The sequence below is a fragment of the Antennarius striatus genome, chromosome 11 (assembly GCF_040054535.1).
Source record: "Antennarius striatus isolate MH-2024 chromosome 11, ASM4005453v1, whole genome shotgun sequence".
NCBI classification, from domain to species: Eukaryota; Metazoa; Chordata; class Actinopteri; order Lophiiformes; family Antennariidae; genus Antennarius; species Antennarius striatus.
In genome coordinates, this window is record NC_090786.1 from 14,920,313 (window position 1) to 14,948,150 (window position 27,838).

Consider the following 27,838-nt stretch of genomic DNA (forward strand, 5'->3'; position numbering starts at 1 on the left):
GCTTTCATGTTGGTAGTCTGTTTCTTTTGAATTTAAATTTAGTAAGGTTTATATTGTAGTGCTGCAGATTTGATATAAATTTAAATAGACCTAATAGAAAAAGGACTTGAGACATTAGTATATTAAAATAACAGAACTTAAAAAAAGAAACAGACGATGGTAATGCATAATATAAATTTGAAAAATAAATAGCAGACAATAGAGTTCAGCCAAACATAGGCATAACTTTTGAGTGTACAAAAGTTAAAATTTGACCTTGGCCTATTTTTCTCAAGGTCAAGATCATCATCTCATCATCTCATTTTCATTCCCTTAGCGCGCGCGCGCGCGCACACACACACACACACACACACACACACACACACACACACACACACACACACACACACACACACACACACACACACACGACTGGTCCTACAACCGCCCCTGTAAAGAGTCAGTGTTTTATAGGGATATACAGTGTTTCAATTAATTGAACATGTTTTGAGGAAGTATGGTTTTAAACCTGAACATGCTGTGTGGGTTCTCTAAAAGTTTTACATGTAAGTCTGTTGTAGGTTTGAAAGTATGATCAGGATTTATGTTTCAACAAAGAACATGCGACCCCCTTTTTAGGGCGATGTCTTATTTCTGTTGATGTTTAAAGCTATCTGACGTTAATCCTCATTCACACTCTGCATACTATAATTCCATGAAGGATTGACTATAATGATCCAAATTTGTAATTTATAACAGATGATTTTTCACTTCGCTCTATAACAAGTGATTTAAAGTCACCAGTGGACTCATCAGCCCGGAAGCGACCACGGAATCGAATAATCGCGACTGTAATCGTAGGACAAGAACAAGCTCAGGGTCCTGCACTGTAATGACCGAACGTGACCAGTGCGAGTTGCCGTAGTAATGCCAGAGTGTGGCACTCCTCAATGAACGTTGGGAAGATGGCGACGGCATACGCACAAGCGAGAGTCACCGTGCCGGCGGATAGAAAGTGCTCCTAAGAGACACAAATCCGTCTCTCTTGCAAGGATTCGACAGTGCATAGTCTGTGTGATATCAGTTAGACATGGTTTGCTCCATGCACGGCTAGGATCAAGAAGCCATTGCTTTGCTATGGAGCCTCCAGATCGCAACAAGCCCAGCAGGTATGTTGAACAGACACCAACGCTACACCATCAGGACCTCGCACTTGCTAAATAGGGAGCTGAACGTGATACCGCTGTCGGTTCAATGGTGGCGCTTGCGCATCCCTTAGAAATTGACTTCCTGTCAAATAGTGCTACGCGTGGAGTTGCTGCATTTGCAACACACTGGAGTTGCAAACTTTTCGAAGAAACATTTTTCAGGCGTGCTTCCCTGCAAATATTAGGCTTTTATTTGTGTCTACATTGCTCCAGAAATAAGCAAGATGCTCGCCAAATGCTAAGGTACCATTCCGAATAATTGTCAACCGATGTAACAGTGCAACATGTCAGTGAACAAGCTAGCTAACGTCTGTTGCTAGCTGTCGCTTGTCACTTTATTGTCCACTCTAAAGTTAACTAACATGAACTAATCGACTTGAAGCAAGGTAGGATTCGCCATATTTGCGCATATGATGGGGTTGAAAGTGTACTGTTAATTATTTGATTTTACAAAATCATGCATTTTGTCTTAAATGCCAAGCGCAAACTTCGCTAGCTTTAGCTAGATGTTGCTCCACTGTTATTGTTAATCTTCCGAGCTGGACTTGTTGTCTCGTCTGCTGAATCACGACGAGGGACCGTCGACTGTTGCGTTTTAACTGGCTGCTTGATGTGTTATGTGGCATCATTGTTGTGTTGTTTTGTTGTCTATAACTGTGGCGACAATTTGTTGCAGATGTGGTGTCCTGCAGCAACACGTTTCATCACACTAGATGCCTTTGCAGTGCTCAAATGACATGTTTAATACACGATGCATTTCTGCAGTCTCACGGGGAATGCAATCCAACGGACTCTCGGGAGATGCTTTGTAAAAATGTGCGCAACCTGTAATAAAAATCCCGCAGAGTTTGCCCCTGACCGTCGACAGACCAGCCCTACGAATCCGCTGTTATGTCTCCGCTCCTCTCTTCAAATATGCATTTGTGTGCCTGCAGATCTGATGACTTTGAAGGCAGTTTTCACTTTGGATCAACGTCATCCTCCACAATAATCTTCGTTTTTACTATTTTTGTAATGATTGAGCAGCGTACCATTCTCTTGGTATTTATCTTGTAGACCAGTGTGGACACACAGTTTGCATGATTGTGCAACACTGGCCTTGTGACTGTAATTGCTGTCTTCCTTTGTTGCATAAAGAAAAGCACCAACCCATAGTCATTAAATTTTCTTTATCTGGAAGTATGTCAGTGTCACAAGTGTCTGTATAATGTGTGTACAAAGTTTAGGTTGAAAGGTAAAGTAAGCACTTGAAAGCTCTCTAATTTTTCTAGGAAGCGAATGAGTTGCAATTTCCTCAGTATTGGATCAGAATATATTATATCCAGACCATTGGAAACTTTGCTGCATAGTTTTCAGTAGAACATCAGTTCAACTGGAACAAAACTTGCAACATGCAAAAAAGAGTTGTTTTTTTTTTTTTGTCTACAGCATACAGGTCTGTCTGTGCAGCTCAATCAATGGTCTTATGTACATGAAGTGAGAGAAAAGTTTATAGACTGATGGCTATACAGAAAAGGATGAGTTTTGGGTTTGCTTTGCAATCAACGTTGTCCTTATTGAGCCACAGAGGTCCTGTGTCAATATGATCTCATTCTTAAAGTCATTGTGAAGATATTGTGACTTAAGCATTCCTGAGATTTCAGGATATGGTGTACTATGAGCATTGGATTGCTGCATGGAGATCCACTTATGGGTAGGACTCATTAATGCCTGCATTTGTCAGGCTTGTAGAGTACAGATGGACCACCCTGTAGCATTTCATACCCACATAATGTTGCTGCACACAGCTGCTGGGGAAGAATCAGTGCTGTTCTCACATTCTTTCACTTTCATCTTTTGTTTCCTTTGAAGCAGTCTGATCTCCTGAACTACTAAAACTTTAGCTGTTGATTTTCTGCAAGCATAACATCACATTTCATACAAAAAATAGCAGAATAAAAATAAAATAGAATAACATGATCGTCTGTTTGATTTTTAATAAAATCAACTGCATGACTGCAAGAAATTAAACTGAATGAAGCTGAAAGCGACATACGTGTTGTTTGTGACTGCAGTTTCAAATTAAATCTCCTAGGGGAGGCAGACCACTTCCCGCACTGCATTTATGATGCAAGTAAGATAAGGTGAAAAACATGTCATTACGCCACTTACCTCATGCTGCAGCCCACAGTCTACAAGCTGCGTCTGCATTTAGATATATTTAGGTCATGTGGCAGACTTGTGATTAATGACATGTCTTTTCTTAGACTGAGAATGTTCCCTGCCATCAAGTTATTCATCAGACCAAACAAGTACTATAGTGTTTTAGGAAAGAACTGACTTTCTGATTCTTTAGTACAAAATCTTATGGGAAAAACAAGACAAAACTGTACTTTGCACAGTTCCATGTAGGAGAGGTCGGGAGGTCCACCCTTGGTAATGTCACTCTGTTCCAGAGCAGGGTGGGTCAGGTATGTTGTGTGCATTGTTTCTGAGTTCTGTCAGGTTACGGCACAAACTCTGTTCCTGCATCATTTCTGCCTGTACCTGTACCTTCTGTACCTCAGGAACTGACATTAGGTCAGAGATATGCGCTATTCCATATCTGAGCTATTTTTTCATCAAGATGTCGGCACATGTGCACAGATATTTTATTGTTATTGTTATCACCAAATTAGCAGTCAGCAAACATCCTTTTTTTTTTTACAGTGCCAGAGGTCATCAAAATCTGGATCTAGCCTATCAATATCTATCATGGCCAACATGGCCTGATGGGGACAGAATTTGGTCAAAGAAGACACTGACTATCTTCCCCTCCTTTTCCTCTCTCTCAAAAGATCCCCTATAGTTTTGGCATCCTGATCAAGTGTGCTCACTACCCAGCTGTGTGCTATTCAGACATGGGCCTCACAGGCCACGTGTCATTGCTAAACAATAGAGTGCCCCTTGCTGGTACAATAGTGCGGATGGTTGGGGTCAAAGGTCAGGCCCCCCTGACTCTGACAGACCTTGGTATCACTGCTGCAGTCGCTCTGCTGAAAAGACCCATGAGTTTGTGCTTTTATTTCAGACTCAATGTTTCTGCCTAGGGGCTCCAGCATTCCACAGGCCTTTATTGGGGTCCCAAATGAGCCAACAGATGAGCCATTGAGACCAGCCAGCCACCATCTGCAGTGATAATTCACTAGCAGCAGCAGCTAGGCAGGCGCAGCTTCACACAGTTATGGCTACTTGTGAGTAGATTTTGGGTAGAAAAGCAAAGAATTCAGACCAGGAATTTGTGCACCAAATTGTTACTGCAGTGGCAGAACAGTCTGTGCTTGAAGCATCTCATAGCAACCAAACAATCATCCAGCAGCAATGGCGTCACTGTTTCAGCTGTCATTCCTTAATGATTTAGTCATGCCATTTTGCGTAGAGAAATGTTTCTTCAAAGCTTGATCCCATTCTCCCTCACATGCACGCACTATTTTTGTGGACAGACTCACTTCTTTGGAATGGTTACAAATGCATTCCCAACTCACTGGTGATTAACTCAATCAAATAATTTCATTTACTATTTTCTTTTTGCTGTATCTTTATGCCTGTTTTGGGGGTTTTTTTGCAGGGAAAGAGAACAACACTTGGACTATTGTTGTGTTGCAAACATGCAAAATTGTTCACCGTTTTCATGTTTCTGCATACTTAACAGATTTTGGTTGTGTGTTACTCCCGCAGTACAAGCTCCTTCACAATTTCCTGTACAATGAACTTATAAAGGCACCAGTGTTCTTTCATGTAAGAGTTATTCTGTAATTTCAAGACTGCTGTGGTTACGATGGTTGCACTGGTGATATGCTTGCAGTATATTTTATTCATGAAGACAAGAATTATCGCACATGGAATCTTAGAAAGCTTTAGAATTTGCTGCAGGTCTCTGCCTTCTGAGTTAACAGCTCAGTGAGAGAGAAAGAGAAAGCGAGAGAGACACAGAGTGTGTCTGTGTATGTATGTCTTTTTGAAAAATGGCTTTCTTATTACTACCCATAAAGCACACACTCACACTCCACTGAGTGTGTACACCATTCAACTCCATCTGTGCAGATGCTATCAGGCACGTGTTGGGGAATGCCTCCCGGTCAGATGTTCGATGAAGAAAGATGTGGTGGCCAGCATAGAGAATGCTTGGTTCACGCTCCCCCTTGTCTCGCTCTTTTGTTTCCGTTTGTGGGGTCAGACCTTCCAACCTTTCCCTCTAATCCTATTAAAACCCCCTCAGAAAGGCATTAAGCTCTGACATTCTAATCTGGAAGAGGCGTGCTGCCTGAACTCACTGTTATCTTTTTGTATTTCACATGATTGTGTAGTTTCCTTCTGCACCAGAAGCTGATGCAAAATATTTTAACTCTAAGCCTTTTGTCATCTGAAATTCGCAGTGAGGAATGCTGATAAACTTGCATGTAATTTGATTGCTGTTGCTCAAGATGTAGGTTCTTAAAGTTACGTGAAAGTGACATACTGTTTTCTAGTAGCACCTTGTTTGTATGTACTTCAACAATATTTATATTGTGAATGAGTTAATCGCAACTTGTGCGGTATGGTTGATAATTTAGCAGATGGGTTTAATGAAGGTTACTCTCCATCTCTGGTTGAGCCATTATGTCTACCTAGACCAGGAGAGGGTTCTAGTTAAGAGCCCAACATTTATTATCCAGCGTTTGGAGAGCTGTGGCCGTGAACAAAACATTGCTGCCATGCACTTGGGAGGCAGCCAGTCAGACTCCTAACAACTTCACAATGGTTGTTCTGCTGGAGGTAGCAGCAGACGTTCAGTCCGTTTATAGGTTAGCAACATATTATCTGTAGTATAAGACATCTGCTGTTATGGCGACAAGCAACTCAGCACAGTTTAACCTTCCACCTACACTTACCTGGTGTAACTTAAATTGGCTTCATTAATTCAAAGTATTGACACACTTCTTCCCAATAACATTATGTGTCAGCAGGCGGGCCAAGCCAGTGGAAGATGCAACCCAACAGAACTCTGTGGTCGAGAAATCGTGGGATTCTGCCAGCGAGGAAGAGGAAGTTCTGTATGGCGCATCGCCTCCATATACCCCCCGTCAGATGAAACGGATGTCTAGCAAACATCAGAGGAGCACCCAGACGAGGAGTGCTGGACGTTCTCCAAACAAAGGTAAATTATTAAATCAATTTGATCCCACTGTGTGTGAAAGTACATTCTAGATGTTTTATGTGCACTGCACTGACTTATATGTATGTATTTTTTGAGCTTCTTTTTTTTTTTTCCCTGCAGACCTCAGCCCAACCACCGTAAGAGAAAGCCCCCGGCCACCGGAGACCCCGGAGGAGCACAGCTACAAGCAGGGCAAGAAACAAAGGGCGACACTCCGCTCCACAGAGAGAGACCACAAGAAGACATTTGAAGGTTCATTCATGCTGGATCCACTTTCAAAATCGAGTCCTTTCGGTGCCCTCAGCATGGATCCCAGGAAGCCTTATTTGAGCTTGGGCTGCAGCAGTTGCAAACCTCCTATGTCCATGCCCCACATTGCCCGGACCCACCGGCAGACCTCCAGAACTGACTGTCCTGCTGACCGCCTCAAGTTCTTTGAAACCCTGCGGCTGCTGCTCAAGCTCACGTCTATGTCCTCAAAGAGGAAGGAGAAGGAGCAGAGAGGTCTGGAGAACATGGCCTTCATGGGTCACAACAATGAGGTCATTTGGTTGGAGCTGCAGGCCTGGCATGCTCGACGCTCCACCAGTGACCAAGATCTTTTTCTTTTCACTGCCCGGCAGGCAATTCCTGACATTATCAATGAGGTGCTGCACTTTAAGGTCAACTATGCCAGCTTGAGAGGTGCCCTATATTGTCCAGAAATTGACAGAGTCTATCAGAATGTCCCAGATTTAGTCTGTGGAGAGGAGAGGGAACCTGCTGTAGCAGAGACCAACCACTGTGGAGTGGATCACTGGGGCTTTAGTGTCTTTCCATCATCATCAATGAATGCAGCAGAACCTTTGGGGTCTGGTGAAAATTGCAGGGAACACCTTCAGCGCCAGCGACTGGCGTTTGAACAAGTCAAGCGTGTTATTGAGTTGCTGGAGTCGGTGGAAGCTTTGTATCCTTCTTTGCAGGCCCTGCAGAAGGATTACGAAAAGTATGCAGCGCGAGACTTTCAAGGCAGGGTGCAGGCACTCTGTCTGTGGCTCAATATCACCCAAGACCTCAACCAGAAACTGCGCGTCATGGCCACTGTGCTTGGCCTTCACGATCTATGCCGTATCGGGTGGCCTGTCTTTGAGATCCCATCGCCTCGCTGCTCTCGTGGCAATGAAGAAGATGAGAATGAGGAGGATGAGAATGACTCATCAGCTACTTTTACGGCTGAAAGTGATGGAGAGGACAGGGATACCGAGGAGGAGGACGGGGAAGCAGAAGGAGAGTTGTCTCCCTCTCTAACTCCTAAATTTGCCCGATTGTTGTCAGAAGAGTTTCTCACAACTGGAAATGCAGTAAGTGTGGAGGTTGTTGCAGGAGGGGGCGCTTTCTGTCCCACAGCCATCTACAGACCATTTGTGGATAAAGCTCTAAAACAGATGGGACTGCGTAAACTGATCCTCAGACTGCACAAACTGATGGACCGCTCTCTTCAGAGGACCAGAGCAGCGCTGCTCCGCCGCACCGTCTCATTGGAGGTAAAGATATAACTGCACACTTCAGTTGTGGCGTTATTAATTATATAAAAACAGTAAACTATGAAAATGAAAATAGATATCTTAAAATGTATAGCTAAATTGAGATTAAAAACCAAGATATCAGACCCTGGTTGAACATGGTTGTCAGTCCATCCATCCCTCCCTCCCTCCCTCCCTCTGCGATTGTTGCCCTACAAATGTCTTGAAATTCAAATCAGTATTCTTTTAGGGGCCCTTGAAACCCTTTAGCCACCTGAGATTTTGGACCTTGGCATTTGTGTTTGCTTGCTGTGTGTTTGTGTGTGATGCATGGATAAGACACGTCCTTGTTGGAAACAGCAGAGGAGAGTCATTGATCAGGACAGCAAAAGGCATGAAGGACATCCTCCGCTGAAATGAAACAACTTTGTTTGGCGCACAGGCTACCTCTCCAAATGAATGAGGAATACAAATTATGAATGTGTTATTTTGTGCCACATCATGGGATCACTTCCGGTGGTTTAATGGTAGTGATCCGACCATCCAGGTCCTAGATCTATGCCTGATCCTAATGTTGCTGGTCCTGGGGCAGACGAGGGATAGGGGTGCCTCACATTAAATAAGGTACACTTGCTGATCTATGCAACACATGGATGAAGAAGTTTTGTCATTAGTTGTGCATCCTGTTTTCCATGTATGAAGTTGTTGCCCCCCCACTGACCCTTGAAGTACCATCTAACCTGTGAGACCGAGAGAAGCTGCATTTCACCACGGAGGAAGCTTAAAATTAACTCGTGTCTAAAAGAGTTATTGTGGAACTGATAAGTAGATGTGAAATTAGAATTTCTTAATGATTTTGATGGAATTTGAGTTTTCGAACTTGTGCCAGTTTGGTAACTCAGTTTGGTAAAGAAAATCGGTTCTGCATGACCAACCCTACCATTAATTGTAACTGACAACATGAGATTAACACATTGGCTCTTCTCAAGAGTTCAGCTGACTATAAAAGCACTGGATGTGTACTGTGACTGAAAACCTTCTGCATGTCATTGGAGTTGCTTTTCAACCAGTAGGACAGCAGTAGTGGCCGCTGTGCCATAGCATTGGGTCCATTCTATAGATCTTCAGGATGATTGCTGCTTCAGCCCTGATTAACTTCAGCATAGTCCAGAATATTTTTGGTCCTCAGAGCTGATAGTTTAAGTAACATATCCAGACTAACTGTTGCATGTTGGAATTAAGGGAAATATGGAGTTGACCTTATTGTTAACTCGTGTTTGCGTCATGCTGCTTTGCATGGATGACACGGATTTGTTTGAGTGAGTCATGTTCATGGAACAGGATCATTAAGTGTTTTTAAACAGTTTATGAATGTATGCTTTGGGGAATATTCTTAACTGAATTAAACACGTCAGAAAGGCTGTGTTGGAGAGTGGTTTTAAATGTCTGTTTTACTTTCAGATAATTGCCTAACAGTTGCAGCAGCTCAGTCATTACAATTATAATTAACCTTTGAGGAAGCAGCATTTGGAAGTCCAGGTGAATCAGGATGTCACGAACACCAAGTATCCTGAAAGCTGGCAAAAGTACTAAAGAGGAGGGACTGATACTGACTTTATATGAGTGGAGGTTCTGTTTGTGCTTTTGCACATGAGCAGTACGGATTGTGAGCTCTTGTTGGTTTGCTGATAGCAGAAACCAGTAAAAGCAATATTTTGTCAGTCATGAATTTGTCTCAGATATCGTATTAAACCCCTGATCAGCCATGGTGCTCTTTCAGATATTCTTTTGTTAGCTTCACTGGATCTGTCTCCCATGTGCAGTTTACAGACTTCCCAGACCCCATGCTGTACAGTGATTACCTACCAGAGCTGTCCCGTTATGAGGCCTGCAACGGTTCTGCACATCAGGATCTAGGGGCAGACCAGGTTTCGTGGGAGGATTTACTGGATATGGACCTCCCATCCTTCCGGCCAGCATTCCTCATACTGTGCAGGGTCCTTCTCAATGTCATTCATGAATGCCTTAAACTGCGACTTGAGCAGAGGCCTGCTGGAGAACCTTCGCTGCTCAGCATCAAACAGGCAAGTGGTATTTAAAGGAAAAGAAGCTAGTGATGTGGTAAGGCCTGTAAAAAACATTCACATGTGGTCCAGTAACATAACCATACTTAAAGGGTGTATGGGCATGGAAGTGGTTGACAGAAATTAATTTTCATTCTGACAATTTTATTAGATTTTTTTTGCTTAGGGTTGCATATTTCCTATTGTTATGATTTCACAGGTCGAAAATCTTGTTGAAGAGAGGTGTGCCGTTTCTAATCTGTGCTGTTTTCTGCTCTGCAGTTGGTGCGTGAATGCAAAGAGGTTCTTAAAGGTGGCCTCTTGATGAAGCAGTATTATCAGTTTATGCTCCGAGGCGTAGTGACTGACGCTCAGGGCTTGCAGACAAATGCCAATATTGATGAGTTTGAAGATGATCTGCACAAAATGTTGATGGTAAGACACTCTGCTGTTCACGCCACTTGATGTCTCAGAATTCAAGAATTGCTGTCAGTGAAATAATGCATCAAGGGAGGAAATACATATTTGTGTAAAAGATTTTCTGATTGTGGTTGCTGCTTTGTAGGTCTACTTTGACTACATGCACAGTTGGATCCAGATGTTGCAGCAGCTGCCTCAAGCATCTCACAGCTTAAAAAACCTCTTAGAAGAAGAGTGGCATTTCACCAAGGTCATCACTCCTTACATCCGCGGAGGGGAGGCCCAGTCTGGGAAACTTTTCTGGTTGGTCACTTACCTGCAAACCTTCTAAAATAGATATTTTTCGTAAACCTTGCATTCACATTGCCCAAAAACTAAAGGTGGGCCTTTTTTAAAACGTAAACCTGTATTAGGAGCCTGGAATGTGTGCATCTGACATTTATTCTGTTCTGTTTGTTTTAATCCTTAAATGTGAAGTTTAACATTAAACTTTTCATCTCTGATTTTGCTCATGTTCACCTGTGATGCAGGTTATGTTCTGTTTTATTACATATCAGCACAAGTAGTTACTTTTCCATTAGAATTGATGTCTGTGCCATGGAAAACATAACTCAACTGAAATATGTCCACTATACAAAACATATATCCGAAACCAATCTATATTTTGTCGTTACCTAAAGCTTTTCCTTAAAACAAATTTTGAGAAACCAATGTTTTCTTCTAATGACAACTGATCATTTCTCCAAGCACCTGCATAAGAGTTTTTTGTTGTTGTTGTTTTTTTTTTTTTTTGGGGGGGGGGGGGGGGGGGTAAATGGATGCTATGAACTCAGGATTATTGCAGAAAGCAGAATCTTCAAATCTAAAGTAATCTGAATTTGTCATTTAGTGGTGTGTGTGTTTGTTTTTTTTATAAGTGAGGATTATTACTGCTCTTTTTAGTGACATTGCCGGGATGCTGCTCAAATCCACGGGAGAGTTCCTTGATGCCGGCCTGCAGAAGAGTGGTAATGAAGAAAGTGTAGATGACAGCAGTTCAGATGAGATCAGGTCAGAGTGCAGAAATAAATGTTGTCATCCTCTGTGAGTTGTTTATATTTTTTTCCTTGTGGAGATGTGTTAACATTGAGCTTTCTGATTTTTTTGAGGCGGTCTGTTATTGAGACCAGCCGCTCACTTAAAGAACTGTTCCACGAGGCCAGGGAACGAGCATCCAAAGCTCTGGGGTTTGCCAAGATGCTTCGCAAGGTGAGAAACGCCGCTAAAGAATTGCTAACAGCTCGAAACAGAAAGTAGCAACACGACTGACTTTCTAGTCTGTTCATGACCTTGTTTTCACAGCCCGCCATAGAGCTGGGACTGACAACCACTTTTGTTTGCTTCCCTCTCTGCAGGACTTGGAAGTTGCTGCAGAGTTTATTTTCACTCATGGAGTGATATGTCTTCTGGAGGCACTGAAGAAGAGAAACTATGTCAAGGTTTGTTTTCTCCTCTTCATTTTGGAAGTTTCTGATCTCTTCTTTCTAGTCTCAGGTTAATTGTATATCGCTTTGACTTTGCATCCAGGTTCAGATTCTAGGCTTGGAGGAGCTCCACGTTTTTGTTCCCTGTGGCCTGAAGAATCAGCGGCCTCTAATCCTGCAGCTTCTCAATTCTGCTGCTGGCAAAGACTGCTCCAAAGAGCCTGATGAAATTGCTGAGGATGAGGCTTACCTCCTCATGAGTAAACATGGAGCTGGGGACTCCACTGCTGACTCTGACTGGGCTCAGTGGGATGGCAACATGCTCAAATTGGTCCCCCAGATGGAAACCGTTGACACTTTACAAGCTATGAAGGTGAGTCATGATATTTAATTGATGTGTGTAAAATACTGTATGTATAATTATGTTCAGCTACTCACTAGTCAAATGTTTGTTTTTTCAGGTGGAGAACGTGCTCTTGATCGTGATGCAGTCCGCTCACCTGGTGGCACAGCGAAAGGCCTTTCAACAGTCCATGGAGGATGTGCTCACACTTAGCAGAGAGCAAACATCAAGCCAGCCTCTCATTGCCAGTGCTCTAGAGGAGCTCAAGGTGCTTACGTAGCCAAATGCTAATGATTTCTAATCAATATATTTATTTCAGCACTGGAAAGACAGGTGTATGCTGGTGTCTTACTTTCAAGTAAATGTTGCTGCTTTTAGTTACAAAGAAGTTCTGCTCTATGAAAGTTAACCAGAACTGAACTCATGTCAGGCCAGACTTTAGAATCAGTTCTCAAAAGGGAACACACCAAACTTTCATATCCATGTTCAACGTTACAATATCAGTTTAACACAGCTGCTGGACGGAACTTTCTTTATTAGAAAATAATAATAATAATCAAACATAACAACTCCCCCCCCCCCTCCTTTTGTCTTACCCACAGGATGAGGCACTGCAGCTATGCATTAAAATCAGCACTACCATTGACCGGGTGGAGTTCATATTCACCACAGAGTTTGAAGCAGAGGTGGAGGAGTCAGAGTCAGCCACTCTCCATCAGTACTACAGGGAGGCAATGATCCAGGGCTATAATTTTGCCTTTGAGGTAAATTGAAAGTATCTTTTTAGAAAACATGTTTCTGTTGGTACTTATATTCCCTCTCCTCTGAATTTCCCCCACTTTAAGCTCATACAACTAGTGTTGTATCTGCTAACATTTAGACTAATGTAGTCAGGTTAGAGTCTGCCAAAGGGCAGTTAAGCTAAATTAATGGTAAAACCATTGACTGTTTTGTTGTCTCCAGTACCATAAGGAGGTGGTGCGCCTGATGTCAGGGGAGTTCAGGCAGAGGATTGGGGAGCGCTACATAGCTTTTGCCCGCAAATGGATGACCTATGTCCTAACCAAATGTGAGAGTGGCAGGGGCACCAAGCCCAGGTAAGGGTTTGAACATGTTTGAAGTAGTTCTCCTGTCAGTGCAGGTGCTGTGGGAGTTGTTTTCACATGGATGCTTCAGTCAGACTCTCTGTTGGGGACTGCCAGATCAACCAATAAGCCATCCTAGTTAAATTATCTGGGATATAAAAGTAAACGTACTCCAAGCTGCAGACATATCTAAGAAAAGAGCTTTTATTTGTCTCAATTAAATTGATAAATATTTGTCTGATGCGTAAGTCACAGCCTGGAAATGTATTCATTTGAGTATGTTTTCTAAAAGCTACCATGGCAACCCTGATGTTAGTTTTAAGCCACTGTTTCATGGTACACGCCGATAGTTCTCTGGTCTTCGGTTTTCCCTCCTGTCTCTTCTTGACTGTATAAAATACCATTCCTTAAAAAAAAAGGAAATAAAACTGCAGATTTTATTCTCTTTAACCACAAATGATACAGTGGGAGAGGAAAAAAAAAACTGAACAGCAGAAAAAACCCTTACCCTTCACTAACTGACCGCCATGTTTCAACTACAGGTGGGCGACTCAGGGTTTTGATTTTCTTCAAGCGATTGAACCTGCCTTCATTTCAGCATTGCCAGAGGATGACTTCCTGGTAAAATGACACCTCTTCTCCTTCACGCAAGACGTTTTACATGCTTGGAATTTATGTATTCATCTTCATCATCTGAACGTGAATTTACCATTTATTTCTCTGCAGAACTTACAAGCATTGATGAATGAATGTATAGGACATGTGATTGGAAAGCCTCATAGCCCTGTGACGGGTCTGTATATTGGTAAGATGCTCTTCTTTGTAATTTAAAACACTTTGTGACACCATTTAATACATTTCATACATTCTGTTTAATGTTTTTGTGAACACTGAGCATGCAGAGGCACTGAAATAACTCAACTGTCAACAGAGAAGCAGAGAGGGCTAAGAGGAAAGATGTGCTCTTGATGAGCTGAAGTTATTTTTAGGCTGGTTTCTCAGCCTTCTCTCTGCTGATACTCAGTGGCCAACAGTAGAAACATGCAGTTGCCGTAGGCAAGTGGGAAGTAAGAATGTACTGGAAAATATGCTTGCTCAGCAAACAGTTCCCGATTAAACGAGTCTGAAACAAATAAAGTGACTGGGCCAAATGTAGGTTATCACTGTTATTCTTGTTATTCCACTATGAAATTGTGCTCTTCAACACTAAATAAACACTAGAAAGTTAGTGATCAAATATAAATCTTCGCAAAAAACATTTGGGGAAAACAGTTTTCTTCTTCGACTTGAATGGAGTTGGGCGCTGTCCCCTTTACAAGTTGCTTATTTGGGGCGCACCAATAAAGGGGCTGCCCGCCACTCTACCTCCTCTGCATGCGTAAAGGCCCTGTGTGTGTGTGTTTGTGTTCAGGGCCTGTACACACATATATATGCATGATTTGATTTGAACTAACTAGAGTGTGGTACTAATTTCCCTGCGGGGATTATAATCAGTATATAAATTTTTTTTTTTTAAAAATTAAACACAAAGCAGTGGTTCCTTTTTGTTCATGTGTTACGTCACCTCTGGATGAACATGGCTGCAAAACTGATTGTGTTTCCCCTTGAGAACTGAATTAACGCTATTTCTCAGAGGTTACTTCATTGAAAGCCCATTTTTTTAAAGCCATTTGAAATGCTTTCATTCCGTTCTGTCAGATTGTGTAAAAGTGGGGGTGGAGGTGGGTGGGGGTGTGTCTTTTTTTCTGCTGCTGAGATGGGAGCAGATGTAAAGAGGACCTCATAAACACAGGAAGGGCATGTGGCATGTTTCACATATTATGTGTGTGATCCAAACTAGGAGAAGGGTTTTCTTCTCTGTCTGGTGGTCTCTTGAAAAGGGCCTGAATACTTCTTCTAAACTTTACCAACGAAGCTTCCTTAGGTGGCGTCACTCAATTGAGCTTTTTCTTTTCAGCTCCCAGGAACAGTCCTCGTCCAGTAAAGGTCCCTCGTTCCCACAGTGACCCACCAAATCCCAACCTGTTCATCCCCAACGCCGAAGGGTTCAGGTAGGTGACTGAAGTTCAGCCCATCTCTTTAGTCTCTTTAACGTGATTCTTCTTCTTGCATGGCACATAACTTTACTCTCCACTGGTGTTTTTGCTTTGTAGTTCTGCTTGTGTGCAACCTGATCTTCTTTGTGTATGTGTGTGTGAGTGTGCGTTTTTATTTCTTTTATTGGTATCGTGTCTGTCTCTCCACCAGCCACCCAGTGACACTCTTATACGTAACCTATTCACATCCCACGCAAAGCCACCTCACCTCCCATGGCAGAGCTCCTCAGTTTGTTTTTTCACCACACAGCTCTCGAAGTCTTCCCTGTGACCTCCGGAACCAGCTGTTCCCCAACGGCCCTCGCCCTGTCCCTCAGGGCTCGGGGGAACACAGCCACACCAAAGTACTCAGCAGCAGCCCCAATGACGTCAGGTAGTCATGTCCCGGAGTCTCAAGGTCCCCTTATAGGAACTGCTGTCAAAATACAGCTTCTGACACAGCAAAAGCAAATAGGATAGCAATTTTATAAAGGAATATATATTTGTCATCAAAATCATTGTAATGGTTTGTGTTCAGGTTTTAATTTGTACATTTCTGATTCTTTTGCTTTTAACTCTGATTGCATTCAAACAAACACTATGAACTTGGACAGATATTGGTTATATTCACAAAGTCAGTCTTCCATTCTTCAAGCGTTTCCAAGCTCTACTCAGACGCATCACAGATATAAATGTAGCAGCGACCTTTTGTAGTGTTAGAAACCTTTTTTAATTGTGGTTTTAATTCATTGATTTTGTGCTAATCAAAGGTACAATACAATACAATCTAGACCTGGAATTGCCCAAATTAAATTCTAGAGACATTTATTGCATTAATTTAGACCAGTGACTAATTTTCTAATCCCCAAATCAGAATAAATAACCTTACACAAGTCTGCCCAAGGGAAGAGGCTGGGATTATTTTGCATGGTGTGAAAACGATGAGAAACTTTTTCTGTGGAATAGTGGGCTATGATCCTTTGCTTTTAGCGCTATTAACATCAGTCTTGCTGTGATGCTGGTGATTCACCACCATTAGATTTTTGTCCTATTTCTGTGTGCTTTGAAGTCTGAACATGCGCTAAGACAGCTGGTCTTCCAGTGTGTTCAAGCTGTATAATGACTCTGATGCATGCCGAACTGGTTATGGGTTTCAAAAGCCAGAGCGAGAATGTGTTTTTCTTGAATGAACAGGAACTGAATTGTAATTGTAGAAACATCTTGTGTTATGAATTGGATGTTGTGTTTAATTTATGCAACTTTACTAGAAAACTCAAGACGATCCATTTAGAGCCGATGGATCTCGTTTTTAAGTTTTTAGGAATTAATCAAATGTGAAGGAATCGCTTAATCAAGGTACAATAAGTGTTTCTTCTTTATTTAATGCAACATGCCGACTTTCTGTGGTTTCTGATCGAACCACTATGGACCATCGATCTTTCCCATGTCCATGCAGGGGATCCAGTTTCCATGAGAATGACCGTCTGTCATCAGTTGCGGCAGAGTTGCATTTTAAATCTCTGAGCCGCCACTCCAGCCCCACAGAGGATAGAGAAGGTAGGTGCATTCGGTGTTTGGCGTGGCTGGAGTTGTTGCGCAGATTAATCATCTTGATGGGCTGATTTTCTCTTGTGATTTTCTTTTACCAGAACCCTCTTATCCCAAGGGGGACCCGAACAGCACTGCACGCCGGAGCTGGGAGCTCCGCACCTTCATCAGTCAGTCAAAGGGTGAGACTGTCAATTGATAAAGAATGGATTGAGTGAAAAATGTGATCAGGAGTATTTTTTTTTAAATTGATCACTTTTTGTGTCTTGTGTCTCAGACACGGCAGCGAGGCAAAGCCCAATGGAGGCCGTCCGTCGCTCCATTCGCAAGTTTGAGGACAAGCGATACGCTATGATGAAGCAGCGCAACATCATCGGTCAAGTGTGTCACACGCCCAAGTCCTACGACACCGTCATGCACGTAGGGCTGAGGAAGGTGACCTTTAAGTGGCAGAGGGGCAACAAGATCGGTACGGCTGCAACCTGCTGGCCCTCGATGTAAAACCACCGAGTTCCCAAACAAGACACTCATCGATCTTATGTTATGTTTTGTGTTGCAGGTGAGGGCCAGTATGGGAAGGTGTACACCTGCATCAATGTTGACACTGGAGAACTAATGGCCATGAAGGAGGTATTCACCACAGCCGGAGAATTTAGTTGTTTTTAAAATTTGACTCAGCTGTGCGGGTGAAAAAATAAATTTGTGTTTTTGTTTTACAACCAGATCCGATTCCAGCCAAACGATCACAAAACCATCAAGGAGACTGCAGACGAGCTGAAAATATTTGAAGGCATTAAACACAAGAACCTGGTGCGGTACTTTGGAGTTGAGCTCCATCGGGTAAGACACCGGCCGTGGAGTTGTTTCTGACAGTGTGGCATCCTGAAGCAGCTGTAAGTTGTTGTGTTTCACCTGTAGGAGGAGATGTACATCTTCATGGAGTACTGCGACGAGGGCACGCTAGAGGAGGTGTCCAGACTGGGCCTGCAGGAGCACGTCATCAGGCTCTATAGTAAACAGATCACCACAGCCATCAATGTCCTCCATGAGCACGGCATTGTCCATCGGGATATCAAGGGTCTGTGTCACATGATGACTCTCATGATTTATTTTTTTCATCAGAAGCATCTGAAACGTTTCTCTAACCAACTGTTAATTCTGTTTATTTTTTTAAAATACACACTCTTCAGGAGCCAACATCTTTTTAACGTCGTCAGGCCTGATTAAGCTGGGTGACTTTGGCTGCTCTGTAAAATTAAGGAACAACACTCACACTATGCCCGGGGAGGTGAACAGCACTCTGGGAACAGCAGGTAAGAAATGACATCAGGTGTTTAGGTCGCATGTCACCATCATGGAGTGTAGTGGTTTAATTCATTTTCCCCCTTGAAACAGAAAAATCTCTCCCGCATGTCTTCATTTGTTGTCTAAATGTATTAGTTGTGTTGATAATGAAGAACATTTGACGTCAATATTTAAATCTTTTCTGTATGAGGGGAACGTGTCTCATATTTTTGTGACAGGAATATTGTTAAATCTGAGTTTGTATGTATTTGGATTACGTTTCAATCTCAAACATCTTAACATGGGATAAAGAGAAAATGGACGTCAAGGTTAATGTGTGGAGTATTATGTAACTTTTTTTTTACTGCCGACAGCCTACATGGCACCCGAAGTTATCACCCGAGCAAAGGGTGAAGGTCATGGACGAGCAGCAGACATCTGGAGTTTGGGCTGCGTTCTCATTGAAATGGTGACAGGAAAGGTAAGAACTGGCAGAGAGGAGACTGTAAGTCAATTTCTGCATCAGTCAAAGTTTAAAAAATCAAAGTCTTATAGTGAATATATAATATTTTACCCACTGTAGGTTATTGTTGGTGACGTTTTTAGTAGTTGACTTTACACCTTTTAATTACAAGAGTCTAATGAAATTTACACTTGTTAAAGGCCTTTTTTTACAATATAAACAATAAATATTCTTTCTTTATCTCACCCTGCAGAGACCCTGGCATGAGTATGAGCACAACTTCCAGATCATGTATAAAGTAGGAATGGGCCATAAACCGCCCATTCCAGAGAAGCTGAGCACAGAGGGGAAGGACTTCCTTGGTCACTGTTTGGAGAGCGAACCCAAACGACGCTGGACGGCTAGCATGCTACTAGACCACCCGTTTGTCAAGGTGAGAGGCCGTTGTGGTCAAAACCCAGTAACATCACACGAAACGCTTTGGTTTCAATTGTTTTTACGGATGCAGGATTTACAGCTGCTATCGGTTATGTTTCAGGTCTGCACAGATGAAGAGTGAAGGTGAGCTCTTCTGTGGCATTTTAGTTTACAATCTGAGGCATCACTGACATGCTGCTGACAAAGCGTAAAAAATCTGGGATGTGGAGAAGAGATGAAGGCACATGGAGTTAAACTGAGGAACTTATACATTATAATTTCAGAGGACAACCGGACATATGGAGTTTCGGGTTGGTGTGTCATTTTTGTGGGGGGTGGTTGTACATACTGTAATAATAGAATTGGCTTAATTCTTGTATAAACAATATTGTAAAATAACTATTGTCACTGTTGATGAGACCACTGAAAAAAAAAGGCATCAAGGATTCTTTTTTTTTTTTTCATTATTTTCTGGGTCGGGGATGGGGTGGGGGGGTGATCAATGGCACTTTGAAACTGTTTTACCCAAAGGGACAGTTGTGTAGAGGAGGAGTCTTATACCTGTTGAGGTTGCTAAGCCTCTGTGTGTGGATGGAGATGCTGGTTTACCTTTACGAAAAGAACATTTAAATGAATTGATAATGTGTCATCTGGCAAGTATGAGCACAAGGAAGGATTTATTTTTTTGTTTTTATTTGTTCTTTCCCTTTGCTGAGAAGTAAATGTCAACTAGAAGCAATGTTCAAGTCTATTGGTCGCTGTTGAAGAGCTGGTCATGTGACCGGTAGCCAACCAAGAGGAGACGCAGGGCCTGCTCTCCCTCCCTGCTGCTGAACGCAAAACATCGACTCGACTAGACACACACTGACACACACCACAACTTCTGGTCCTCTGCTGCTCTTACAGTGTTTGCTATGTACAAACAATATTAATAAATTCTTTTTTTAATGAAATGTGTTTCTTCTTCCATCTTGCTTGAATCATTGGCTCAAGTAAACATGTAGGCATCAAGTCCAGTGATTGCTATTTTGTTGTACACAGGTACCGTGTTCAAAGACTTTAGAATACGAAGGAGGAACGTAGGAAGTGTAGGAAGTGTGTGTCATGCTGACACATAAGCTGTTTTGAAAAAATCGCTCATAGGGTCCAGCAACAGAGACAGAAGTTTTTATTATTTGATCAAACTCAAAACCTGACAGTGGCCCAGAATCATCTTGGATACAGAAGATTTGGGATGCTGTCCTGTGGAGCTGTGGAACAAACAATTGCTTATGGCTCAGCAGCGTTTCTAGAGGAGGAAGGGTAATGCTGAAAAGAACACCCTATAGTGAAATATGGTGCACACACAAGATGTCTTTGTAGGTTCTCAGTTATCCAGGTCATGGTAATCCAAAGCTGTTAAAATCAATCCACTGGGGGCACACAAACAAGTGCTTTGCTTGCTTCAGTGATTGGAAAACTGCGGTATGTGAAGATTTAAAAGGGTTTCCATCAATTGCAAAATTCTAGAAAACATTTTGCCATATGTCAGGAACATATATAATGGACATCACTTGACATTCCAAAAAAAAAAAAAAAAAGATCCTGAATGAATCAATCTAGAGTGGCCGTCCGTCATTTGACTTGAATTTCATAGAAAATCTGATGGATCAGAGGAAAGAGGTTGCAGCACATTAAGTCTGTTTTGTAGCAGAGACGGATTTAACCAACAGGAATTTAACCCACAATAGTATTTTTTGATTGGAAATTAAAGATAGTACATGCGGTTTGCAGAACTATTAAAAATAATCTCCTTTTCAAACCAATTCAGTTAGATTCCCCGTGTTATCTTTAGAACTAGACCATTTTTTTTGAGGATCTATTCGAGTGTATAAAAACAAAACGATTGCACTTTTAATATACATTAACTCTCAGTTAATGAAAGAAGTGTGACACAGCTCAGACATTGTCAAATCAAGATGTCCCTATAGTCTGTGCACCTGGAGAGAGAAACAAAGAGACACTCAGTGCCAGCAGTGACAGACAGGAGTCACATTTTCTAAACGATTCATGAGAGCAAGAACAGAAATCATCACTTTTTCCAAAAAGTAGAAAGGACAATTTAAAAAAAAAAAAATTCTATACAAACCACTAACACAACACTAGTGTGCAGAATGGGTACCGAACATTAATCATATATAATGTGCTTCATAAGAAATATATTACTGAATATTTGTGGAGGCACTAAACACTCTGCCATCTGCTTGAACTAAACTTATGAATTGCTTTGTAAACTACTAACGGTGATGTATTGAACACTATGTAGACCACTGTTTGAACTGGATCATCTCAACAGGTCCGCGTCTCCCCCGCCGTATCTGTCAATACCACAAACAACCACACGGTGTCGCTGCAGCCAGTTTCAACACAACGCACCGGCGGAACACGACGTGGCAAAGAGACAGGTCACTTCCGGTGTTCTCTGTTGACAACCGTTTGAGGCGCATCAAAGCTGTCAAATCAGACTTTCATCAAGCTGATCTCTCATGTGTCGCTCCGGACGGCCTGACCGTGAAGTGAGCAGGCTGCTACCGTGAGAGAGGAGCGGCCCGTAGGAGTTCTGCAGCCGGGCAGGAGTGATGATCGCGGGGCTCCTGGTGTTGCTCCTCGGGGGGCTGCTGGAGGTCTGCAGCGGCGTCTCGGCCAACAGAGGAGGATACCCGTCTTTCACGGACGAAATACCTTTTAAAATCACCTGGCCGGGTCCAGAATTCACGCTGGTAAGCATGAAATAGTTTAGTTTAATCGTATACGAGGCCGAAGAGATGCTGTAGCCACACGGTCTCCTTTTCCTTTCCTCTGTTCTGGACTCTGTCGTTAAAACTAACATCCGTGTGTTGATTGCAGCCAGCTTCAGGTGTACTTTACAAAGAAGACGACTTTGTGATCATGACAACAGCAGAGAAGGAGAAGTACAAATGTTTGCTGCCCTCTCTGACAACGGGTGATGAGGTAAAGTGTGTCAGTGCTGTGGCACAATGAAGATTTCTAAGGGGTTAAGTGGAATGTGTTGTACTTGTGTTATATAATATATATTATATTACTTGTATGATGTGTGACTTAATTTAAAAAATACAAACCACACTCTCTCTGCCCAGTAGAAGGTTGTTACTGTGTATGGTGGTGTCTATTCAGTTCACTTTAATTCAGTTTTTGGTTTTTAATTCTTCATTCATTAAATCAGTGCCTCATGTGTCCTTTGTTTCTTTATTGTCTCAGGATGATGGTAATGAGTACAGCGGGCCCAGTCCTCGTGAACTGCTTGAGCCACTGTTCAAACGAAGTAGCTGCTCCTACAGGGTGAGACTTGTCAAAGATCACTACCGTTGAATTTTATAAAGAAACTGAAACATGTTCATAAAGTTTTAGGTTGTGGTGCTGAGGATGCATGTTGCTGAAAAAAAATAATCTAATGTTGCTTTTGTCTTGCTTACATTCCAGATTGAGTCATACTGGACTTATGAAGTGTGCCATGGGAAGCATGTGAGACAGTATCATGAAGAGAAGGAGACCGGTCAGGTCAGTTGTGTGAGTGGGGAAGAGAATCTTCAGATGACATGAATGAGAATGCAGCACTTAACTTTGTTCTGCAATTCCTCCCAGAAGATTAATGTTCAGGAGTATTTCCTGGGAAATATGGCACAGAAGTCAACAGAGACAGGCAAGGGTCTTTTTGATTGATTTACAATATGGAATTTGGTGTATTTGTGTTTGTTCATTCTTGGAATTAATCTCTGCAGATAAAGATGAAGGTGCAGAAGAAGTCAAATCAGCTGCTCAAACAGAGGTGTTGTAATATAATCAGTAAACTCCCAAATATGCCAGTGGTGATTGTCACGTCTCATATTTTTCACCTTTTTTCTGTTTCCGTTGCACTTTCTGCTGGCGCCCAGGTTCCCACAAAAAATATAGAAGGTCAGCTGACTCCCTACTTCTCAGTGGAGATGGGAAATGGGACGCCTTGTGTGCTGAAACAGAACCAGGACCGCACCTCGTCTGTACTTTATGTCTGCCATCCCGAGGCCAAGCATGAGATCCTGTCCATCGCCGAGGTCACTACGTGTGAATATGAGGTGGTGGTGTTAACGCCGCTGCTGTGTTCACACCCAAAATACAGGTAGGTCTGTCAAAATACGCCTCAGGATTAGAACTTATACGTTCAATTTTCTGGCAAGTGACACTCACACCAGGTTGACCTCTATCTATTTCAGGTTTAAGTCCTCCCCTGTGAACGCCATCTTCTGCCAGGCTCTCGCAGGCTCCCCCCTGCGGCCTCAGCAGCTCGCCCAGTTGGACAAGGAACGAGAGGAGCAGCTTAAACCCCCTTTCAGCACCGCTTCGGAGATTAGAGATGTGAGGCACGCACAGAATTCACAGACGGATAAAAAAAACAACAAAAACAAACTGGCACTGAGCTGTATGGGCTAACACTTTGCTCAATTAAACCCTTTTGACAGGAAGAGACGTCACCGGTGAGAGAGGAGGCTTTCACCTCCACTCACAAAACCATAACCATTGGAGGACAGTCCCAGGTCACGGTCGGCACCACTCACATTTCTCGTCTGACGGATGAGCAGCTAATCAGGGAGTTTCTCAGTGGTTCATACTGTCTGCATGGGGTGAGGCATTTCCTCCTGTCGTGCCTGAGCTGTGCTTTGAGACTTAAGTGACGGTTAAATGTCTGAATGTGATTTTTTCAGGGAGTTGGATGGTGGAAATACGAATTCTGTTATGGAAAGTATGTCCATCAGTACCACGAGGTAAGGGTTCCTTTGCTAGGACAGTCAAACATACTTTATTTATATCGATCAACAGATGCTATAAATACAGATATAGTCACACACACACACACACACACACACACACACACACACACACACACACACACACACACACACACACAAATTTAACATTAGTTCAATAATAATAAAAATAATAATCCCACTGAATTGTTTGGTATAAAAAAATCTCAAAACCCTAAGTCCTACTATTAATAGATGGTGGTTCTGCTAATTAATGATCGAATAATCGTTTTTAGCTTTACTTGGTTGACCAATGTGAAAATTCCTGCAATCTAATCATTAGTAGTTGTATAATTAGTCATTTTAATTGTGTATACAAGAGTGTGAGGTGTCATAGGTTAACATCAGCAGCGAGATGAGAATGTTGCTCCGTGCTGTGACAGGAAAAAGAGCAGGGAAAGAACATCGTGGTGGTCGGGAACTGGAACATCGAAGAGCACATTGACTGGGCCCGGAAGAACATTGCCAGATCTTACCATCTAAGAGATGATGGAGTCCAGAAAGTCAAGTAAGGCCGTTCATATTTTAAAAACACAACCTGGCTGCACTTTAGACAGATTATTGTTGATTGTTGTTATCATTTTCTCTTGGAAGATTGGTTTCCCATTTTTACGGCCACGGGGATGTGTGTGATCTGACAGGGAAGCCCAGACAGGTTGTCGTCAAGCTGAAGTGAGTGAATGATGTCATTGCCCAGAGTCAACATGGGTTTGAAAACATACCAATGATTTCCAGTTGATCCCTTCTTCTCATTTCTCTCCCTTTTTGCCAGATGTAAGGAGTCTGAGTCTCCTCATGCTGTCACTGTGTACATGCTGGAGCCTCAGACATGTCAGTACGTCCTTGGGGTAAGTCTCGAAGTAATTAACCAGTTGATCAGGTTAACACTGAGTCTTGGTTAGACTTCTAACACTTAGCTATTTTGGATGAAGAGCTAAATAAATAGCAGATCTATTATGTAAAGGTAAGAACTAGTAAGTGAAATTTCAATTGAATATATTTTTGCAGCAGACATGCACTAAAAGCACCTGGTTAATTTTTTTTGCACCCATAATAACAGTAATTGCTGAAACTAAACATGTTCGTTGGGTTTACAAGTGTTTCTACATGGCGAACTTGAAAAAGGTGTGTGTGATTATTTAGTGTGTGATAATTTAACAGTCGTGATTTAATGCCAGCAACGCCATCAAGGTTTAGGTTATTGAAAATAACATGTAATCTTTTCTTCCCTGTGGAACTGTGTCCGACTTGTATTATACATGTCTGTCACACCTTACATGTGACAAACATGTGTAACGGGTGTTATTTTTCTCATCTTAGGTTGAGTCCCCAGTCATCTGCAGGATTCTTGACACCGCTGATGAACATGGACTTCTGTCGATCTCCAGTTAATCTAATGACAGGACATGAAGGAGAGCGGAGGGAGCGAGGCTGCTCATCATCAGGAAGAACGTTTAGCAAAAAACTGATAGAGGGACAGAGATTCTCATGAGGATGCACTAAAGAGCCAAAATCAACTTGAAATGGAGGTCAGAGTTGATTGTGGGGATGGATTTCATGTAGCATAGGAGCATGGTCACGGTCCATGTTCTGATGTGTGCAGTGGGGCAACCCTGCCTTCCAAACCGGTCAGCCAGGCAAGGTCAGACTACAGAGAAACAAGGGCCTGCACCTCAGTCAGCCCATGTCTACGCTTCACTATGTGTTGATTTCTCAAATTTATTTTTTTAATATATTGATTATAATCCCCGCAGGGAAATTAGTACCACACTCTAGTTAGTTCAAATCAAATCATGCATATATACGTATGTGTGTACAGGCCCTAAACACAAACACACACATTGGGCCTGTACGCATGCAGAGGAGGTAGAGTGGTGGGCAGCTCCTTTATCGGTGCGCCCCAAATAAGCAAGTTGTAAAGGGGACGGCGCCTTGCTCAAGGGCACCTCGGCAGTGCTCCGGAGGTGAGCTGACACCTCCCACTGTCAGCTCACCTCCGGGTGTTATTTTTCTTTTGGGCGGGAGCGGGAATCAAACCGCCAATCTTTGAAACATTGGACGACCCGCTCTACCGCTCGCTTTACCACTGAGCCACTGCCGCCCCGGCAAAAGAGTAATTAATCGAGGTGTTTATAATAATTGCAAGAATCAAAATTATCCATGGTGTTTTTTGTTTTCAAAGTGTGTGTGTGTGTGTGTGTGTGTGTGTGAGAGCGTGCGTGTTCATTTGACTGATTTTGGCACTTGCAGGACGAGGTGTAAAGTGACAGAATGTTTTTTTTTTTTTCTGTGTGTGTGTTCATTTGCAGGAAGAGTGGGGGTAATTTATGCATCAGAGGGTGGTTATGGAATAACACAAGGAAGTGGTAAAAAAAAGAAAAACTTAAGATTGTACGATATACAGGATGCTCCTGGCTTTGAACAAGTTTTTGAAGATATACTCTAGGAACATGATCACTAGGATGAAAATCAATGCATTGAATAAAAGTAAAACGTGAAAAGCTGATCGATAGTGTTGGAATTCTCAGGAAAAACTTGATCTGACATGAATAAGTTTACTTTGGTTTCTGTTTGGTTATTATTGGGATTTCTTTTCTTTCAGTGCCTTTTAAAATAGAATTTTACTGTAAAGTTTCTCCTGTTCTTTATTATTATTGTTATTTATTGAACTATCTCTCCTCCCTGTGAAGAACATCCAGTCACAGAGAACAAATGGAGTAAAGTGACTGAGTTCAGTGATGGCCACCAGAGGGCGCTGCTGACAAGTGTATAATTTGCACTTTATCACAAATGAAACGAACATTTAAAAATAAACGCAATTAAAACCCAAATTTATGTTAAACTATCGAGGCACCATTGCAGGAATCTGTATCCTCACCAGTCACTAGAAAGACGAGGCTCTAAACAGGTCTGCAAAGCTTTATCCGTTACTTGCTATATTTATTTTATGCAAACAATACCAGGTCATGATTACAACGTTTGCAGGTCAAACACATTTACTTGTGTACCTCAACGGAAAACTCTATGGAGAACAAAATGTTTCATTAATTATCTTTGTTATCCTGAGGGGGCGTCTTTATCCAATGTTCAACCCAGACACAAGAAGTTTAGACATTGTGTAAAACAAAAAATAAAATTAAATCATTACAAAGTGTATTTAACAACACCCATGTATTCACACAGCGGTGAACATCTTCCCATTATTGTTTGAAGCCTTTTGCTGGTATGAAATTTATTATGTGCATTAAACAAATTATATTAGCGAGTTTAAGTATTTAATATATTTGCACTGTTTTTAGCTTACATGCCTGAAAAAGAGAGAAATTCACCAATTGTCACCTCAACAATGGCTTTACCAGAGTTGTTTTTGTCTGCAGGATTTTTGCAAGATAAAAATTCAAAACCTGTTTGACATATTTTCATCTACCTGAAATATTTTTTGATGAGGCTTAGCAGGCATTGTTGGGGACATAAGAAGTAAAGACTCGTTAAATCTTTGGGATGAATCTGGATAAAGGAATGGATACAGATTTAAATAGTACATTCTGGCTTTTTTCAGCGTTTTTATTGGTCAATTACAGAAAATGAATTTGATGGATTTCATGAAACTTAGTAGGAAAAAGACAAAAAAACACTTATCAGGATTAATAAAATTGACTATTAGACCAAAGTCGAGTGTAGTCTATTGAGTGCATCTTTAGATGTAATTATATATGAAACAGCATCCCACTGGGAGGAAGTGGGGTGGTGTAGTGTTCCCATATTATTTAACAGATTGACCTCCAGAGCTCATAAATGTGGCTTGATTATAAACTACAATTTTTTTTCCTCTTTTGACTTCGCATAAATGTCCTGTTTTGCCTCACAAACAGTAAAACCCCAAAATAACATATTATATATATATATATATATATATATATATATATATATATATATATATATATATATATAAACAAATAAAGGATCAGATGCTTGCGATTAAAAATCTAACA

General features: G+C 41.9%; 2 protein-coding genes across 6 annotated transcripts; both read left to right on the top strand.

Annotated features, from left to right (window-relative positions):
- Positions 1-947: 947 nt before the first annotated feature.
- On the top strand, positions 948-19,927 carry map3k4 (mitogen-activated protein kinase kinase kinase 4). 5 transcript variants are annotated; one of them, XM_068327719.1, is made up of 27 exons: positions 948-1,148; positions 6,149-6,342; positions 6,463-7,865; positions 9,668-9,928; positions 10,190-10,342; positions 10,473-10,630; positions 11,270-11,377; positions 11,476-11,575; positions 11,722-11,805; positions 11,894-12,163; positions 12,252-12,401; positions 12,736-12,897; positions 13,097-13,230; positions 13,761-13,839; positions 13,945-14,023; positions 15,176-15,269; positions 15,565-15,687; positions 16,750-16,850; positions 16,943-17,023; positions 17,119-17,310; positions 17,401-17,471; positions 17,565-17,681; positions 17,760-17,919; positions 18,032-18,154; positions 18,500-18,606; positions 18,842-19,021; positions 19,127-19,927. In XM_068327719.1, exons 1-27 carry the CDS (start codon positions 1,117-1,119, stop codon positions 19,145-19,147), a joined length of 4,737 nt encoding a protein of 1,578 aa, XP_068183820.1. In that variant the 5' UTR covers positions 948-1,116; the 3' UTR covers positions 19,148-19,927. The 5 variants fall into 5 exon arrangements, with proteins under 5 accessions (XP_068183820.1, XP_068183821.1, XP_068183824.1 ...); XM_068327720.1 differs by having other exon boundaries at positions 6,152-6,342; XM_068327721.1 differs by lacking the exon at positions 948-1,148 and adding an exon at positions 1,296-1,430.
- A 1,687-nt stretch (positions 19,928-21,614) lies between these two features.
- Positions 21,615-27,696, top strand: erlec1 (endoplasmic reticulum lectin 1). The gene is made up of 14 exons (XM_068327103.1): positions 21,615-21,764; positions 21,892-21,996; positions 22,264-22,344; positions 22,486-22,563; positions 22,648-22,711; positions 22,785-22,831; positions 22,938-23,161; positions 23,256-23,397; positions 23,502-23,663; positions 23,745-23,804; positions 24,230-24,354; positions 24,441-24,518; positions 24,619-24,694; positions 25,167-27,696. The coding sequence occupies exons 1-14, from the start codon at positions 21,624-21,626 to the stop codon at positions 25,236-25,238; spliced, it is 1,455 nt and encodes a 484-aa protein (XP_068183204.1). The 5' UTR covers positions 21,615-21,623; the 3' UTR covers positions 25,239-27,696.
- The last annotated feature ends 142 nt before the right edge of the window (positions 27,697-27,838 follow it).

Coding starts and splice junctions, on each gene's coding strand:
- map3k4 (XM_068327719.1), top strand. CDS start 1,117: ATGGAGCCTCCAGATCGCAACAAGCCCAGCAG. Junction 15,688..16,749: donor AGCAGCCCCAATGACGTCAG/GTAGTCATGTCC, acceptor ATGTCCATGCAG/GGGATCCAGTTTCCATGAGA. Junction 18,607..18,841: donor TTGAAATGGTGACAGGAAAG/GTAAGAACTGGC, acceptor CTCACCCTGCAG/AGACCCTGGCATGAGTATGA.
- erlec1 (XM_068327103.1), top strand. CDS start 21,624: ATGATCGCGGGGCTCCTGGTGTTGCTCCTCGGGGGGCTGCTGGAGGTC. Junction 21,997..22,263: donor CTCTGACAACGGGTGATGAG/GTAAAGTGTGTC, acceptor TTATTGTCTCAG/GATGATGGTAATGAGTACAG. Junction 22,345..22,485: donor GAAGTAGCTGCTCCTACAGG/GTGAGACTTGTC, acceptor CTTACATTCCAG/ATTGAGTCATACTGGACTTA.